This window comes from Lagopus muta, chromosome 26 (assembly GCF_023343835.1).
Source record: "Lagopus muta isolate bLagMut1 chromosome 26, bLagMut1 primary, whole genome shotgun sequence".
Taxonomy (NCBI): domain Eukaryota; kingdom Metazoa; phylum Chordata; class Aves; order Galliformes; family Phasianidae; genus Lagopus; species Lagopus muta.
Window position 1 is genome coordinate 3,219,449 of NC_064458.1, and position 18,450 is coordinate 3,237,898.

Genomic DNA, 18,450 nt, shown 5'->3' on the forward strand with positions numbered 1-18,450 from the left:
ATGTGTTTTGGGGTCCAGCACTCCTGTGTCTGTCCACCTTGTCTGGGAGTACAGCTGCAGATGCCATTGGATTCTTTGTGTCTGGCTTTGTTGTCATCAGTAACAGAGCCTGTGTTTTATAACAAATCTGAAACTAATGGTGATGATTTCTTTTGGCAGCAGACAGTTCATCTTCTGCCTCTCTCTGCTCTCGTTTGGTCACTGGAGGAGGCCAGAAGACAAAGTATCAGCAGGGCTGAGGCACTGGTAATTCTGAGCTATCAGAAAAGTGCACACAAGTGTGATTCTTGCAGCCATACTTGAGACCTTTCTGCAGACCTGAAATGCCAACATCTGCCCCTGTCAGAACCATTCTTAAATTTCTTTTTGCTACCAACAGCAATGTCCAGAGTGCCCCTAAACTTCTCATTGTCCCTTTCGCTTATTCAATTGCACAAAGCTGAAGGAGAAGTTCAAATACTGAGAGGAGCAGGAAAATAAAACTGAAAGGATTCCACCCCGTTGTTCGGAGGCTGTGCAGCACACAGCAGCAAGACTGAGGAAGGAGAAACAACTGCTCAAAATGTGGATGTTTCTGAATTTGTTGGTTCAGAAGTGATGGCAGAAACATCTCGAAAGCATTTTAAATGGGAACTTTCACAGCGGTTCCCTTACGGTGGGCAGCACACAGGGCAGGAGGGTGATGGCTTAGGTCCTGCTTTGGGGGACGTGGAGAGGATGAAGTGATGTGGGACTTGGCTGAGGGCAGAGGTGTTCTTTGGAGGTTTGGAATGGCACTCAGCCTCTGCTTGTTCTCTGCATCCGTGTTTGATCACTGGCTGGGACTGAACGCCCCAATTGGACACCCCACTTTCAGAATGCAGCCCCAGGCAGGTACTGCAATACAGATTTTACAGTAACCATGATCAAGCAGAAGGGAAGAATAAATGGCTTTAAAAATATGCTCTTACTCTTACAGATCTGTAGTTATCCCTCGCTATGACACAATAATTTTCCAATGCCACTTTTTTGTTATATTTAGAAGTGCATTTTCTGTTCCTTCCCTCCCCTTTCTGCGGAACAATTGTGCAACTTTCTTTTTTCTTAATATAATACCACATTAAAATTAGATCCAAGACTAAAAAGAGCCCTGTGTGTAGGAAGGTAGCTACCTTCCTTCCTATCACTCCCCCTGGGTCTTCCACTGGGATTTTGCTCCATTTAGATGCCGGTTCCTGAATCTTCTGGCTATGGTGAGTGAGTGTAACAGTGCTTCCTATGCTGATGTCCCTTCTGCTCTCTCCAGCAGTGAGCATGCAGAGTTCAGAGGGTGGATCAGACTCGGCAGCTTCCGTGACACTTCATCCTTCTGCATCAGCCCAAGCTCCAGTGGTGCAGCCAGTGCCAGCCTCACAGCAGGTAACGTGTGCACAGCTGGAACGCCGTTTCCATGGAGAAGGGACCAATTCTACCAGTAGATGTATTTTAATCCAGGATCTTATTTGGGGAAAGAGTTTGTTGATCACTTTGTTGAGGCAGTGGTGAGAAACTGCTTGGAGATTGTGTTGATGGAGACCAGAGATACTTAGCTGTGTTAGCACTGCTTTTAAACCCCGGAATTTAGATTTTTATCTTAGCTACCTAAGGAACTCACTTTGTGGCAGTTTGATGTTTTCTCAGTATAATATCTTGCTGTCATTTGTTGTGTCAGTAAAAGCAGCAGAAAATGAAACTATCCTTAAAGACATCTCTAGCAGAAAAGTTACCAAGATCAAGAGAAAAAGAGAGGGGGAATGCTAAGCAGGTGTGGGTGGAGGAGTCAGAAGGAAGCCTCTTCCTTTTGTGGGTGGATCCTAACATGTTGAATTAGGGAGAGGGGAGATATTCGTGATGTATTTGCATGAATACAATGCTCTTGGAAGGTCTCCTGATAGGAGAGATGAATTAATTGATGAATGAAACCTACCTAGTACAAAACGGGAAGTGTTAAGTATCACTGTAGTTCCTTTTTGTGCCATTTGGGGAACTGTCAGAAGAACTTTCCATCACACTTAAGGAAGCTGAAGGGATAAGAGAATGGGTGGGTGTAGCTGAGCTACACCCTTCTCTCCAACTCCCAAGTGAGCAGAAGTAGCTGCCATTGGATGCTGATGGGAAGTGACAATTAAAAATAGTGAATTGTTAGGAGCACTTTGTCCATTAGGACGTGGGCATCCACATCGTGCAACTCGGCATTTGGCCAGCCCTCTGTCTTCCTGCAGCCTTCCCAGCATTTATCCAGATGTTGTTTCTCATTTGTATGATAATGGTGAGAATGCTGGACAGTAGCATCAAGTATCTTAGGGATTATCAGTCCGTAGTGTGAATTTGACTGTGACAACGTTAACGAAGTTTAGAAAACCTGCTGGCTTTGGATCATGAAATTACCCATCCAGCCTTTCCTAGTGCTGTTGTAATGACACGGCATATTGAGTGGAACTCCATGGATTAAGGAAAACCCAGAGGAACTTGGAAGAAAGCTTGGAGCAAGAACATCCAGAGAGCCTCCCCCTCCCACCTGCAGGACAAAGGAAACGCTAGGAATGAACTACTGGCAGCAGGAGTGGTGTGAGGCTGAAGCCTGTGGTTTTGTTGATCACTGGTCTAACTTTCAGTGTGAGAGAAGGCTCTACGAACAGGATGGCCTCATCTTACAGGTTGGGGATGATTAATTATTTTGGTTGGAAGCTGATAGGGGTAACGGGCAGATGGTGATGAATTACAGAAGTAGCTGAGTTGGGCAGCTGTGCCAAAGGAGGAGAGATGTGTCATTTGGTAAAAGCAAAGACAGAGAATGAATGAGAAGTAGGAGAAAGGAACAATTCTCAGTGAGAGTTGGAGGCAGTTGGCATTGCCAAGGTCTGACTTGAAAAAGGGCTTTTAATGTTCCTTTGGTCACAGCCTCTTTTGGAAATAAAATAGGCAAACTGATGGCAGGCGTAATTGTCAGTGTCCTTATCACTGTCTCAGCTGCAGGATCTCAAATGTATCCAGACTTGTGAAGGTCTCCATGGGGGGCTGGTGATGTAGGGACGGTGTAATTATCACATTCCTGGTAATTGTGCAGGAACAGAATTTCTGGCTGATTACTAAGGCCATGTCTGGGAGGGTATTAGAGGACTAAAATTCATAAATAGAGATATGACAGCCAGTAATTGTCAGGGTCTCTTCTAGGACTCATGCGGGATTGTTTTGCAGCTGTTTATTCTGTTGGCCCAGTTTGCTGGGTATTTTTAAAGCTTCGAGCTGCAGAGGATGACTGTCTCCTTGGAGAAGGTCCTCATCATTTTAAAATGCCATACAGATATTTGGCTCGAATGTTTCCTTTCTTACTTTCATGCCAGTATCCAAGGCTCCGTTCCCATGGGCCTCACTGAATCATTTCTTTCCATCCACATTTGTTTTTCTGGATCTGCAAGGTGCTCAGCACTCTTCAAGACATGCCCAGCCTCCAACTGAGTGTGGAGTGTAATGCAAAGAACAAGGGGGCAATGGAAAGGGCAAGGGAAAGGTAGAGGACAGTGTTCTGGAGTGAGCACTGCAGGGCAGCACAAGTCAGATTTGTGCCCTTGGTGGCACTAAAGCCACTAAAGGTGCAGAGCCATCCTAGATTTGGAAGCCATAACATCTGTGCTTTGTTGCAGGGTGTAGTTTCATATCACAGGAGGCAGAAAGTGGCTCAGTGTAGCAGGAATAAAAGAAGTAGCTTTGCAATCTTAGGAGGAAGATGTGAACACGTGAGGAACAGTTCTTGTTGTGCTGCGCCTGAACCTCCTGCTGAACTCCTCCTGTTGAATGCCTCCTGTTGAACTTTTCCTGTCAATCAGCTGCTTTCTGTTATTCTTTTATTTTCCGTGGAGAAATTCAGAAATTGTGGATGTAGGTCTCCACTTCTCCCCAGTTCTGGGTGCTGAGTTCAGTCTGGTGTCACTGCAGATTACATTGGAGGGATGGGGGACCACAGGGATGCCAAGTAAGGAGTTATCCTGCCTCCCAGAAATTCTGAAAGGGAATAGCTGACTTACCTGTGTTACAGAGTGATAACAAGCTGAAATAAGTGTGTGTTAATATATCTTCTTTTTGCAGAGGGTTCTGGTGCAAGCAGCAGGCTCTGCTCCCAAAGGAGCGCAGATGCAGCAAATCTCTGTTCCCAGAGTTCAGCAGGTTCCACAACAGGTAATGTCCCCACAGGGAGACCCCACACAGGGGCTCTGTGTCAGCAGGACTGGACACTCCCCATCTCTCATGTCCCACTCTGTATTAGATTCTGTGACAAACATCTCCTTTGAAAGATCCACAGTGTTAATTAAAGATCTGTGTGCAACCGGAGACCCGGTGAGACAGCTTTCTCCATCTCTCCCCTCCTTCTTAGACTGGTAATACAATAAACTCTAAAGATATTTAAGGTGTAGAAAAAACCTTTAGTGTAGCAGGTGTCTTGCATACGTTTGAAGATTTGATGTTTGATTTTAATTGCCATTCAGTAAGCAGGACTTCTCTGTAAAAAAATTTTTAGAGGGAAAGTGTTTGGGATTATTTTTTAAGTTACACAGACAAATATTCTGGCTGCATGTGGCTTCGTAGGAAGTTTGGGTGACTGAGAACCATGCAAGTGTTTTTATTTATCTGAACCTTGCCTTTTGCAGCCCTTGTTTCCTAAGAAACCAAGCATATGTGGTGCTGCCTCACGTGGACAGTGTGTCTGACTCCTTTGACTTTTTCCTCTAGCAGTTTTTTATTTGGTTGCTCAGTTCCAGAAAAACTTGACAGAGGGCAACCACATATCTCCCAGACCAACAAGAAAGTGGGCTGGGATGCAGATGGACACTGCCAACCTCTCTGAAGGAAAGGCTGCAGTGTGATCTCACCCTTATTAGTCAGCAGAGAAGCAGCCCTCAGACGTGTGTGGAGGAAACCCAGCTCCATTGTTTCCACTGCTCATGGAGCAACTACTTATTTACTAATTTTAATTTGAACTTTTAAAATAAATATGTCCCTTGGGATTCCCAAGCGTGGTAATTGGGGGTTTTATTTTTGTTGTGATTTTCTTTTTTTGTTGAAGAAAGCCTAGATGTCAAGGTAAGGTTGAAAGTTAAGGATGCAGTATGTAATTTGTCTCGCTGTTCCTAGGCAGGGACATGTCTCTAACTCAGGCTTATGATGCTTGTTTCAGGTGCAATCCGTGCAGCACGTCTATCCATCCCAGGTCCAGTATGTGGAAGGAGAAGCTGTTTATACCAATGGAACCATGTAAGAGTCTTTTACTCTGTTCACCACTCCACGCTGGGTGTAAGCAGTTTGGTCCTGCCGGGTTTCTCCTAGTCCAGCACTGCTCCTGGCACTGCCTGCCATTCAAAGGTGGAAGGGAAAGAACTTTTCTGCATGCTGCATTGTGTGTGTGGGTGCTAGGCTTTAGGCAGAGATGTTGTCCTCATGGAAGGAGTGTTCTCCAGCGAATCCTGCTCTCCCTGGTAGGAAATGATCCAGTATTTTCCTCTCCCCAGTCCTCTGCAGTGGAGAGCTGGGGCAGGCTTAGGAACCAAAGAATGATTTCTATAGGGAGAAAGGGGCTTTGTAAGATTTCCTCTTGCCTCTCTCTACTGGGACCCTCTTCGTGCCCCTGCTTGGGTCTTGCTGCCCACTCTCTCAGCTCTCAGCATCCACATTTAGGCTGAGACAGCTGCAAAGTGGACGCAGGGCTCTGTGTGCAGGCACACTGCTTGGATAGGCTGTGGGTCTTTGCTTCAGGGCTTCGCAGGACAGATTAATGATGTCAGAGGTGACTTTTATGGCAGAGTTCAATTTCACTGAAGCAAATCCCTCTGACAATGGAGTCGAGGCCTTTTTTACAACACGGCGCACGGTGCAGAAGCCATTGTCTGACAGATTAGCTCTGTAAGCTCCTCTCCATGGGCACGTGCTCCACATCCTAACCCTGTTGTTCCTTTGACAGACGAGCCGCCTACTCCTACAACACCGAAGCTCAGATTTACGCCCCTAGCAGCGCAGCTTCCTATTTCGAACCGCAGGGAGGTGGAGCTCAGGTGACTACAGCGGCATCCTCTCCTACAGCCATTCCCTCTCACAACATGGTGGGCATCACCATGGACATTGGGGGAAGTCCGATCCTCTCCAGCTCGGGAGCCTATCTCATTCATGGGGGGATGGAAAACACTAGACATTCTCTGTCACATACTTCACGCTCCTCTCCAGCAACGGTATGTAGCCCTGCAGATGTTGTAGCTCAGGGGCCCGGAATTGTTCCAAGGGAACTGAAAAGCCTGCAGAAAATAAATTCTCCTATCATTATCACCGTGTATATGTCTGTATAACGTGTCATGCAAGTGCAAGGAAGAGAATAGACACTGGTGTACTGCACGGATACGTACCCCAGAGTTTGGGATGTCTCTTACTGGCAGGCAGAAGCTTGTCAAATGTTTTGAGCAGATCATTCATACACTGAAATTATGCAGCACGGAGATAAGAGTTATGTTCCCAGAGTTTGGGGTTTTTTCTTTCCCCAAGCAAAATGTTTTGGTTTTCCAATTCAAAAGAATCGTCTATGTTAACATTTTTTAATAACATCTGAACACGAGGCTTATCCCAAAGTAAAGCAATACATATTTTTAATTATAAAGAGACCTGAAAAGTCCATTATTAACACAGTGAATAATTACTGCAAAAGATATGTCAAGCTGATTTCTCCAAATCCTCAATGACTGAAAAGCTTTCATATATCTCCTACACCACTGTGTATTCTGCCTTTGCCATATGTTACAGAAAATGTATTTTAGGGATAATGCTGCTCTTACCCAAACGTGTAAAGCTCTAATATTGTTTAATTGTGTCTTTCCAACAGAGGTGCCAGGTTTAGAAGCATAACTGTACAACTATGTGGGACTATGAGAGATAGCTTAACCTAAAGCAGCCTTCCTGTGGCTACAAGCTGTCAAAGTTTTATCTGAGAATCCACAAAGTCTTAGTAGCAACTGTTGCCAAGAGTTGGTTGGAGTTTGTGTTCTGGGACGGTATTCACCTTCCTTTTCACCTGACCTTGGTGTGTGTATGTGTGTATACGCTTCTGTGTAAGTGTGATTATAAACATAGGTGCAATTGAGTATGTGTGGCTGGATTTTAAAACGTTAAAGGCACTCTTTGGGTGAAAAATGGGAGCTGCTGGCTACTGAGTTCTCTTGAATCTCTGGCCAACAAGGCTCCACTTTCTTGTCCCACAGCATTTTAAAACACAGACTTAAAAGATTTTGGATTGTTGTGTCTTGATTTGTTGCCTTTATCCCACAGTGAATGTGTTCTGCCTTAGGTAGAAATACCTGTCAGTGGGGAACAGTCTTTAGCTCAGGGTAAAGGAGAACTGTGAAGTGACAACTGTAGGAATAAGGGGCAGATTCACTGGATGAGCAGATTTCTTTTGTGAGAGTTGTCCATGTGTTTTAATTACTCAGAGTTAAGAACCAGCACTGGAACTTCCTCTGATTTTGCTCATGCTTGTTATTTTGAGGGAAGTAGCAGCTGATCGTGTCACCTGCGTGGGACTGCATCTTGCAGAGCTGCACAACATTGCTTTTTTTTCTTTATTTCCATGGCGATGGACACAGTGTAAAAAGCCCAAGTGTGATGTGTCAGTACAAACGTCCCATGAGCAGATTCATTTTGTAGCTGTCTATCACGTGAAATAAGCTGTTCAGAAAAAGAAAAATAAAAAGAGTTTAGGAAGTGACCTTTATGAAAATGCATCTGAAAGAAAAGTCACTCTGTTGCATGTAGGAATGAACTTTCAGAAATGTTTGTGGCTCTTGTGGACAAGTTTAACAGTGCTAACTAATGAATGATGCTCGTGTGGAAGGTGCTGTAGAGATGTGTCCATCTGTGGCTTTCAGTTCTCCCAGCACAGACCAGAGCTGCAGGGAGATAAGGTAGATCTCCCAGGGCCATTCAGAGCCATGACAGATGCTTTTAATTTCACACAGTAATGGGCGGACAAATAGTGGAAGGCAAGGGCAGTATCAAGATAATGTCACTGGGTAATAACATTTTTATTTGCAGTGTTTTGCTTAAACAGAGAATAGGGAAGCCTGGTATTGCAAGCCTGCAGACCCAACAAATGCAGTTGGGGCAGTATTAAGAACTGACTGTGGAGAGAACACGATTACAGCTCGTGCAAATGTAGGCAAGGAAGAAATGTTTGCATGTGGTCTCAGGTGTGCAGTGTGAAAAGTTTGGGTGTCAACACAGCCAAGGAACAGGGAATCGTGAGGGCTTGGAGGATGCTGACTGCTTGTGGCAGAGCCAAAACAGACCTCAGAGGGAAAACCAAGGAGAGTATCTTCAAATGGGAGTGAGATGGGAACAAGGGATCACAATTAGCGATGAAATAAGAGCAGAGCTGCCTCGGGAGGTTGAGAGATGTTTGGCAAAGGCTGTATGCACACTAAAATAAACTCTTCAAATATTAAAAAGAAAAAACCCAGCATCCTCCAAATCTGCTGGAATGAAGATGATCTTCTCCCAGTGGGCTGAATCAAAGCATCGCATAGTTCTGTTTGGTGTCTGTACTGCCAGAGCACTATTAATCTTCATCTAAATTAAACTGGGCCAAGTGGGGAAATCCCTGAGATCTCCTGTGTGTAGGTCCTCAGAACTGTCTTCCTTCTGGTCCCAGTAACTCAATCTTTACCCAATGCACTCCAGTCCTTTCTTGGGCAGGTTTTGCTTGTCCAGCAGTTAGTGAGCATTAGCTGAGAGGTGCTGCTGGTCTGTACAGCCATGGTAGCAAAATGAATGACTGACTGTAAAGCAGCTTGTCTTCTACTGCTGCACCACTCCAGGCAGCTCCCTTTTTTTTTCCAAACAATTGCAGTTTTTTCCTGTATCCTGGTTTGGTATAGAGAGCAGAACAGCTCTCCTTTAATGAGCTGATGGCATTTCATCAGGGCACATGGTGCTTTTTAACTTCACAGTCAAGAAGTTTAGCACCTGTTCTCATAGAGCAGCTATTGAACTGTTCTTTTTATCAAAAAGCTCTCCTTCATAAAGGACTGCTTAAAAATTTTCAGTCTTTTTTTTGGTTTTTTTTTTTTCTGCAGATGTCAGGTGGCTGTTTGGATTGGACACTTACCAGAATGCCAAAAGGACAAGTGGTGCTTCTGTGCTTGCATAAGAGACATTGCTCAACAGGCACTGCCCTGCTCAGCTGGCTCTGCCCCTGAACAGAGGAAGGAAATGGTGTCTCCCTCTCACACTTTGACTCATTTCCTGAAGGCTGCATCAGCAATCAATCTGTGCTGATGGGTTTTGGTTCCTCATGGTGCATCAGGGCTTGCAAGTTCTCTCAAAATCCAGTGGACCATATGCTTGGGCTGACCCTTTTTTGAATTCAGTGCTAACTTACTGAGAGGTGCCACAGTGATGTTTCTTTGGGGCAGAAACCGAGGAATTTATGCTGGAGGTTTTTGGACAGTGTCGCATTCAGACGTGGATATGGCAAAGCCTGGACATTTTTTTACTGAATTGAGCTTCAGATGTTAGATCTCACTTCTCTGATAGAGCCTGGTTTTGTACCTGGCTGGTTTGTTCTCCACCCTTGTCTTTGCAATGCTAGGAATCAGTGCAAACTTGAGTATAGGGAGCTAGCTGTATGTAAATGAGGCCATAAGCTGACTGATCATCATGCAGATGTGATGCTTTTTGGATGCACCTCCAGATACATGCATGACCATGCATGTTAGATGGTGATAGATGCCAAACTTGTTAAGAGAGAGGTGCTGGTTGCAAGTTCTACAGCATGCTGCCTTATCCTGCCTGCTTTAATAGGTTACAGGTAAAGGGTTTGGAGAATGTTTACTGGAAACAGAAGGAACAGACAGAAAACTGCCAGTCCCTCAACCTGAGGTGCTTCTTCATCCTTCCACATTTGCAGAAACCTTGTGCTCAGGAGCAGAGAGCTCTGGACCAGCAGCATTCTGCTAAGTAGTTTGTCAGAGATTGCCAAGGGAGCCCCAGCAGCAACACAAGGAGGGTCTGGAAGGGGGTCTCAGCACAGGGCAGCAGCAAGAGCTGGGCTGGGAGCAGAAGAGAAGGTAGGAGCGGGTAGAGGAAAGCAAGGGGTCTGTTCAGAAGCCAGGATGTGTTGCTGTTCTCTCAGTTGCAGAAGCTCTGAGATCAGAGGAAATGAGTACAATAGCAGTCTGCATAATAGCAAAGATGCATTCCATTTCAGCTTGCACACTCCTTGTATCAGCCCTCCTGGTGCCTCTGTTTTATTTCAGTGCTTTTAGTTCTTTGTTAAAATTTTAAGAAGTAATAAGTTCATTAATCCCTGTTTTCCATGCAAGATCTGAGTACAATGCACCTCCTCTGTACCACTGTCCTTTGATTTGCTGCAGTACATCTGTATGGTGGTGTTTTGGTCAAGGCATGAAAGGGAGAGAAGGAAAACTGCTTCCCCTTTATAACGGGCAGTGCATGTGGTGGAAGAGCAAATATCCCCATGTCTCACTCTGTCAGCCTAACAGGGACTCTTGCTGTGTTGTTAGTTTGCATGCCATACAATAACGTCTTTGCAGCTTCATCACATAAGGACTGTGCCTCATCTACTTGCTCTTTTCACAAGCCTGTTGATATAAAGCATAAATCATTCAATTATTAATAAGGGTAAATTCCTGGCTGTTGCTAACTATCTGATTTCCTTTCTTTTTCTTTTTTCCTTTTTTTTTTTTCCCTGTGCACATTTTCTTTAGCTTGAAATGGCGATTGAAAACCTACAAAAAAATGAAGGGATTACATCACACAAAAGCAGTTTGCTCAACAGCCATGTAAGTTGCAATCGGAATTTACAACCTCTTTCCTGCTTTGGTAGAAGCATTATTTGTAGCTGTTTGGTGTATTCAAGAGCACAAAGAACTCAAAGCAGCCCATGATTCAGCTGTGCTGCCCAAAGCAGCCCATTCCCAAGAAACAAGAATTGATGCAAAAACTGCCATGATGTTAATGTTTGTTTATGAGAAGCTCTGGATTGTGTTAACTGCCTCTACCCTGTATTTATTTATTTCTTCTACCTTGCGATGGAAATTGCTGGCAATTAGATAAACACATTTGAGGAAGTTCTTTCCTTTTGGTGAAATTGGAAGATGGCTGCAAAATAACTTGCAATTCTACAGCAATAACTTGGAGTGAATCACGACAAATATCCCCTAGATTCCAAATACCAAAAGCCTACTCCTGTAAATACTTCACTGCCTCTTTCTGTGCCTCAGGAAGACCATTGCTGTTACAATGCTATGCTAAATCCATTTGCTAGGCCTCTCTGTTCTTGCTATGCCAATAACTTCCCTGCTTTGTGTGAAGTTCCTGCTGTCCTGCTGGGCCTACTCAGGGTCTTCTGCATCATGGTTTATGGCTTCCATGCAGTAATGCTTAACAGCAAGCACATGCTTGTGTCAGATTTGAGGAGTCTAATTCAAGTCCTACTGAAATCTCTGGATTTGCCTTGACTTCATTGTGGTTTGGGTTAGGCTGAAGCATGTTCTGCTCTGATAACTCACAGTGCACTGAGTGGTACTTCCTTATTCTAACAAATTTAGTCTTGCTTTGTACTTGAATGTTGTCATTCTTGAGTAGGTTTGACCTTTTCACCCTACCGAAATAGGCAGAGAAAATTAGAGGAACTTTCAAATGAATGTTCTGATATCTTAAGCTGATTCCAAACTTCAGACCTGGTCTCCTGGGTGAGCTCAGTTCTTATTTCAGGTGCTAGAAATAGAAGGGTCCTTCCTGTAGCTGGGAAAATGCACAGCTGTGGAATCAGGCTTTGATCAGAGCATCATTGCACATCCTTCTTGCTCCAGGTTGCAGCCACACTTCTGCACCTCAGCCACAGAGGTTTGACGAAGGGTAATGTCCTGCAGAATTGTTCTTGTTCATTGCAGCACAGACAGGGGCAGAGTGGAGCGGGGTGGGGGACGGAGGGGAGTTCTGAAGGAGGTTTGGAAAAAGCAGAAAAAGAACAGAGCAAGGAAAGTGAAGATAGAAAAGAGATTTCATCTGACTACAGGTCATGTGGAATGGAGGTGGGGCCAGACCCAGGCTCCCAGCAGTGCCACCTCATGACGGAGACCAGCTCACTTCTTTCTTGCAGGACAAGGCATAGCATAAGGTCTGTGCCCACATCAGTGCTCAGTGTTTGAGTCTCCTGGCTCAGTCCCAACCATTCTGCACTGTGAGGCTGTGTCCATGTACACGTAGAAGCAGTGAGGAGGCAGCAGTGCTGCAGTGCCTGCAGGAAATGCAATGTGCTGCAGGACCAGGTTGGGTCATTTCCCCTCAGAGCTCCAGGAAGCTCAGTGAAGCTGCCTGGAAAAACCTCTGCCTGTTGTGGAGGTCTTCAGGACCTTCCTGTGCAGTTGGCCCCAGGCTGTGGCTGAGTGTCTGCATGCATCCCCTGGTCCATGCTGGGTTATAATGTTTTCTGTTACGTGAGATATTTCAATTCCTACCTTCGATGCTTACTGTGAAGACAGGCAATCTCAGCAGCCTGCCTGAATGTTGTCAGGCTCGCCAGTGGGAATCAGAAAGCAAAACAGGAGGGAACTGTGATTTGTCAGGGCTGAAAGGAAAATAGGAGCTTGACTTGGGGGACAGAAATCAAAACAGAGCTCACAGCCCCGAGCAGTGGTAGCATCACAAGCCAAGGTGGTAGCAAAATGCAATCCTTTAACCTGACAAATGTTCCTCTGCTGGAAAACCTGGTACCCAAGGGAAGCTTTGAGGTGATGCTAATTGCACCATTAGTTCTGGTTTAATTGCATTTGTTCTTAAGGTTGAATTGTTTTTCATCGAGTGTTCTGCCTCTCCTTTTAAAATGCACTTTTTGCAAATTTGTAATTTGCAAAAATTTGCAAAAATTTGCAAATTTGTAAATTCTTAGGATAATGGTTTATTTTATGGCCATCAGCAGATTTTTCATGTCATGGTTTTTTTTTTTAAAGGAAAACAAAATATATCTCAATCAAGAGGGTTTTTTTTTTACATATCTCAATTCATACAAAGTCCACGCCATAAGGAGCCACTCCTGATAACTGAAATTATCCTTGAAAACTCTGAGAAGTTACTTAAGTGCACTTGAAATATCGAGTGTAGAAGCCAAAGCGAATGGTCACACCAGTGAGAAGTGATGCTTTATTGAAATTATGTCCATCAAATACGTTCCTCAAAAGCTCTGCTCACAAGTGCGCTCCGCAGGCTCTGGATCAGAGCATTTTATTCTCTGACAGTGAGGAGCTTGCAGATGATGCAGAGGGAGGAAAGTGATGGTTTTTCAAGAAAACTTTTGAAGAAAAAGTGTAGATTTTGCTGACATCTAATTGTGGAAGGCTGTGGGGATGCCCCAGCTTCAAGTGAAGCTCCCACGTGTGCCCCACAGCTGTGTGTCCTCATGGCTTTGTTCAGTTCCACAACTGGTTGTATAACAAAACCTTCAAACCTGGAGTTCTCCTTTTTACACAGCGTCTCTTCTCCCACCCTCAGATCCCTCCTTGAATCAAGGGCTGTGTTAAAGGGTTGTTTTTTTACATCAAAGCAGACCCTCGATAGAAATAAAGTGGAAGTCAAAATTAAATGGAAATGTTCCTCTGCGGTGCTTGTAGCACAAACAGCAGCATGCAGCTGCCCTGAGATTTTATTGGAGCCTGATCAGAACACAAACAGAAGTGAAACCGTGGTGTATTTGGTCATTGTCACACCAGAGCCCAGTGTCAAAAAGTAAACAGAATAGAGAATGCAAACAGGGAGAATCTTGAATGTTCTTATTTTCAGTGCCCAGTGCGTTGTTGGTAATGCAGGAAGAGCACAAATCATCCTTTGAAAATTATTTATATCCTCAATATTCCTTTTTGGAGTTCTTTTGTGCATTTTGCATCAAATTCCAATTCAGCAGTGGGAGTTTGTCTTGTGAAATCCACAGTGTTTGAAGGAATGTTAAAAAACACTGCAAGTGTTGGAAGATGGAGGGGATGTTGTAGGATTGGAGTGAAAATCTCCAGAGTCAAGTTGAAGTGACTGCTTTTTTAAGGCATGGAATTAGGGCAGGTTTAGAAGAGTAGAAATAACCAATCCATGGTCATTATCTTCCACTGGATAAATAAAAGGTAAAGAAAACAAAACAACAAAAAAAGCAGGACATATTAATCATTAAATATAGGGGATGGGCCAAAATAAGCACAGGTGTGGACTGAAGAGAGACAGAAGTGCTGCTGGTTCTTCATGTCCTGAGTGCTGGGGAGTGCTTTTGTTAGAGGCAGCTGTAAGGGATGGGTTGATCGGAGCCTCGGGTCTGCAGTGGCCTTTTGGGGACTGCCACCACATCTCCTGCTGCAGACAGGGGCAGGGAGGCCAGCAGCAGTCACTGCCTCGTAGGTTTGTAGGGTTTGGACTCCAGAAAGTTCATTTTCTGTGCAATGCAGTGCAAGTGGATGGAGGTTTGAAGGGGGCAGGCACGTGGCTCTTGAAAAGAAGGCTGGGGAGCTGAGCAGCAGGTTTGTCTTCTTCCTGCTGTGGCATTCTGTGCCCTGCTCCAAAGCCCACCGCTGCTGATGGGACCTGATGATCCTTGTGGGTTCCAACTCAAAGTATTCTGTGATTCTATGATCTGAACGTCTGCGTGGGTTGGGTCAAACCCAATAACAGAACTCATTTTAACTGTGTTTCTTCATTGGATTCAGCTTCGTTGGCATAGCAGAAGTTGAAATTTCAGTATGTGGATGATAACCACACAGCGTGCATCTGTAGGTGCTGGTAGCTTATGGCTCAGAAGCATTTGTACGAGAGCAGAGTTGGGTGGGAAATGCAGAAACTGAATTGAGTGAGGTGTCAGAAATGTCACTGCACAATGCAGGTTGTGTTCTCCCAGTTATTGACATAAAACTCAAGCAGTGTAGTGGTGAATTGGGACCCTCAAGTTTCACCAAGGGAAAATGACAGAAAAAAGGCAGTTATTGAAGTCTGAGTGGGGAGGGTTGAAGCGTAGGCCAGCTTGTACCTCCATGTACGTGGTTGAATCCCACTGGTTTCTAAGGTTGTGCTGAAGTACAGTATGTTCTTGACTTCTTTGTTGTAAGGAGGTAATGGGGTGAACATTTTAACCTCCAGAAGTTGACTTTGTTTAGCCACTAATGAGCTGCAAATGCAGCTGCATCTGGTGGAGCTGTGCCACCTTTATATGGATGTATGTGCAGAGGTCTGGATGTAGAAAGCGTTGATCCCAGATAGCCCCAATGTCAGTGAAAGGACTCCTGCCAACGCTATTGATTTTAATCCATTTGTACATTCAGTTCCTTCAAAAATCCCCTTACTATAACACAACACTTACTGCTACTGAATTTGTCATTTAGCCAATTAAAAGAGATTAGATTTTTGACTTTTTTGTGTTTTAATTCCCATGCTGCCATTTTCACCCTTTCGGACCATCTGGATATAAATACTTTCTATTGAATTGCAAACTCTAATCAACAGAAATTTCAGAAGAAGATCAAACAACAATTTTTGGAAAATAATGGGCGAAACACCTCAGATTTCCAAGGTTGGGTGGTGAACTATTTATTGTTAGGGAACAGCTGCAGACATGCCAATCTTCAAATGAATAAAGTCTTTGCTTCTCTGAAATTTATTCATCCAAGGCAGTTTTTAATGTCTTCATTCTTGGCAGACAGCTCTATCTTGGTCCCACAGGAATTTATCCAAGTGCAAGATGGACACTGAGATGGCAGGATCAGCAAAACCTGATGGGGCTTTTGTTTTGTTGTTAGCTTTGGACCGGGGATCCTTCTACTCTTATAACGATGTTGCTGGCATAATTATCACTTATACAAATTAACCACACAGTATTAAGTTCTCTTGAATGTCAGATATTGCTGCTGACATGAAGCGCTGCCATTGGTTTTTGTAGCCCATTCCAGCCCTCTTTAGACTTTCACGTGTTCTTTATTTATGTCTCCATGCCTAAAGCTCCAGTGGTTGTTGGACAACTATGAGACAGCGGAAGGTGTGAGCCTGCCCCGGAGTTCTCTCTACAACCACTACCTGAGGCACTGCCAGGAGCACAAGCTGGACCCAGTGAATGCTGCTTCCTTTGGAAAACTGATCCGGTCGGTGTTCATGGGGCTGAGGACTCGCCGCCTGGGAACCAGGTTGGTGGGGAGCTGGGCTGGAGGTGGTGGGGAGAAGCTTCCCAGATCCGGATGGTTTTCAAAGTCCTTTCCAATCTAAACTGAGACAGGGGAGGTTTAGGTTGGATATCAGGAGGAAGTTTTTCACCCAGAGGGTGGTGAGGCACTGGCACAGGTTGCCCAAGGAGGCTGTGGATGCCCCAGCCCTGCAGGCATTCAAGGCCAGGCTGGATGTGGCTCTGGGCAGCCTGGGCTGCTGGTTGGCGACCTGCACACAGCAGGGGTTGGAACTGGATGGGCATCGTGGGCCTTTTCAACCCAGGCCATTCCATGATGCTAAGCCATGCCATGATTCTGTGGCACACTGTCCTGTGGGTGAGCTGGGGATGCTCTCAGTGTACACTCAGAGGCAAGATGCAGGCAAGCAAGAGATAGATGCTGGCTGGGCCATCAAAGTGCAAAGTGACAGCTCCCAAGCTCAGCTGCATCTCGCCTCCCCCCACCACTGTGCATGGCTGTGGGTGCTGTACAGCTCCTTGCATCGGGGATTAATTAAAAGCAAATATTTTGTATAGCCACTAATGTCAGGGGCTGTAGTTTGTTCTCAAGAGCAAAGCATGTGGCCTCATTTTGCAGGAAAAAGGAGCATTGCACTGTTCTTGTGGGATCTGCAACTCCTCTCACACACGTAGAAAATCTACCAAATGTAACTTGGCAGGCACGGGTCTTTCTTCTGAGATGTATAGAAACTACCAAGCATTATGCTGTAGGAAAAAAAATCGCTGTGCTAAATCACAGGACTAATTTCCACGTGTTGTGAGACAAAGCTCTTTCTGAACGGGAATCAGCAGGGTGAGAATGTTGATTTCAGACATGTTCTGGGTTTCTGGTGACAGAACCTCATCCTGAATTCAATCTTTGCCTGTTTCTCAAGGAATCCAAGGACATTTTATTTAAACCCAGGCTGCTTTTCATCCCATTATTTTCTCTTGATCACCATTGCTGCTGTCAGCTGCAGGATCCAGCGTTCTGCTGCAGAGTTCCTTCTGGATCCAGGAAGGTTCTTCATCAGCAGTGGGAACAGATCCCAGACCCCTGATGCAGACAAGGTGTTCAGACATCCCTGTAGATATGGAGATGCCTTATTTCTGAAATTCACAAAGAAGGAGGCTGAATCTTCTTAACAAGTTTTTGTTTTAAAATATCACAGACCCATGTGATGTAACAAGAAAGGTGAAACTTAAGGGAGAACACTTGCAGTAATGGCATGTGTGTCCTTCAGGAGAGCATCCATGCACAGCCTGTTCAGCTGACATTGCACTTTACTTCAGCTTCTAATTTTAAAAAAGCAGTGAATACACTGGAGAAGCAGTGACTGCTCTGGTTGTATAACTTTCTATAATAAAATACAAGCTTGGATATTCCAGAGTAGAACAAAACCAGATGTGCCTGCAGCATTCACACAGCTGGAATGGGGAGGTAGCAGTCGCAGGAAGAGCGGGGGAGAGTTTGGATTTCTGAAGATGGGTTCCAATGTAAGAATTGTGAAGTCATTTCTTCAGAGGACAAAAATTCTTTAATCCTACCAAGGGAGGAAAAATTCAAAGTCCCAACAGCTGCTCTAGAATCCTTCTGCTTTGTGACCCGAAAGAAGATTGGACTTGAAAATAGAAAGGCTCAGAAAATGGAATTTCTGATTGATGGCAGTGTTCTGATATTTCAGAATTTATTTTCACCATGGAAGACTGAAATTAAAAAAATCAGAATATTTTATTTCAATGTATGATAATGCTACTTGGTTGACATGTCGTTATGTATGAAGGTTTAAAATTATCTAATAGCTCTTATATTCTTTTGTAAAAAGAAGGAAATAGATGTAATGAGGGAACTGATGTCCAGTTCTTAAACTTATTTTTACATCTATCTCCTGTGATATAAATGCTGAGTATTCACCAGGTGTTCCTTTGGTCTGTGATGTTCTGAATTCCATCACCAAAAGGTTTCGGTTAACCTTGAAAACTTTGTAATTAAGACAGAAATGAAAAAAGCAACAAACTTGATATTCAAGATGTGCAAGCTTGAAAGGCTACAGTACACCTCCATACATATGGAAATAGCTGTCTACCACCTTACTCATTCATTTGCATTATCAATGCATTTATTATTTAATTTGCAGGCACTTAGAATCACTTAAGGTTTGATTGGAGCATGCTTCACACCTGAGCACGTATAAACCCTACATTACGGTGACAAA

General features: G+C 44.4%; 1 protein-coding gene across 11 annotated transcripts in view; it reads left to right on the forward strand.

Moving 5' to 3' along the window:
- RFX2 (regulatory factor X2) overlaps positions 1–18,450 on the forward strand; it is a 55,056-nt gene that overhangs the window by 24,877 nt on the left and 11,729 nt on the right. For 7 of the 11 annotated variants that reach the window (XM_048927650.1, XM_048927643.1, XM_048927642.1 and 4 more), the window contains 6 exons: positions 1,286–1,398; positions 4,105–4,194; positions 5,192–5,268; positions 5,972–6,236; positions 10,776–10,850; positions 16,036–16,217. In XM_048927650.1, coding sequence (XP_048783607.1) covers positions 1,294–1,398; positions 4,105–4,194; positions 5,192–5,268; positions 5,972–6,236; positions 10,776–10,850; positions 16,036–16,217 — 794 coding nt within the window. In that variant the 5' untranslated portion in view covers positions 1,286–1,293. The remainder of the gene's footprint in view (positions 1–1,285; positions 1,399–4,104; positions 4,195–5,191; positions 5,269–5,971; positions 6,237–10,775; positions 10,851–16,035; positions 16,218–18,450) is intronic. The other 4 variants (XM_048927647.1, XM_048927648.1, XM_048927645.1 and 1 more) reach the window with 4 other exon arrangements.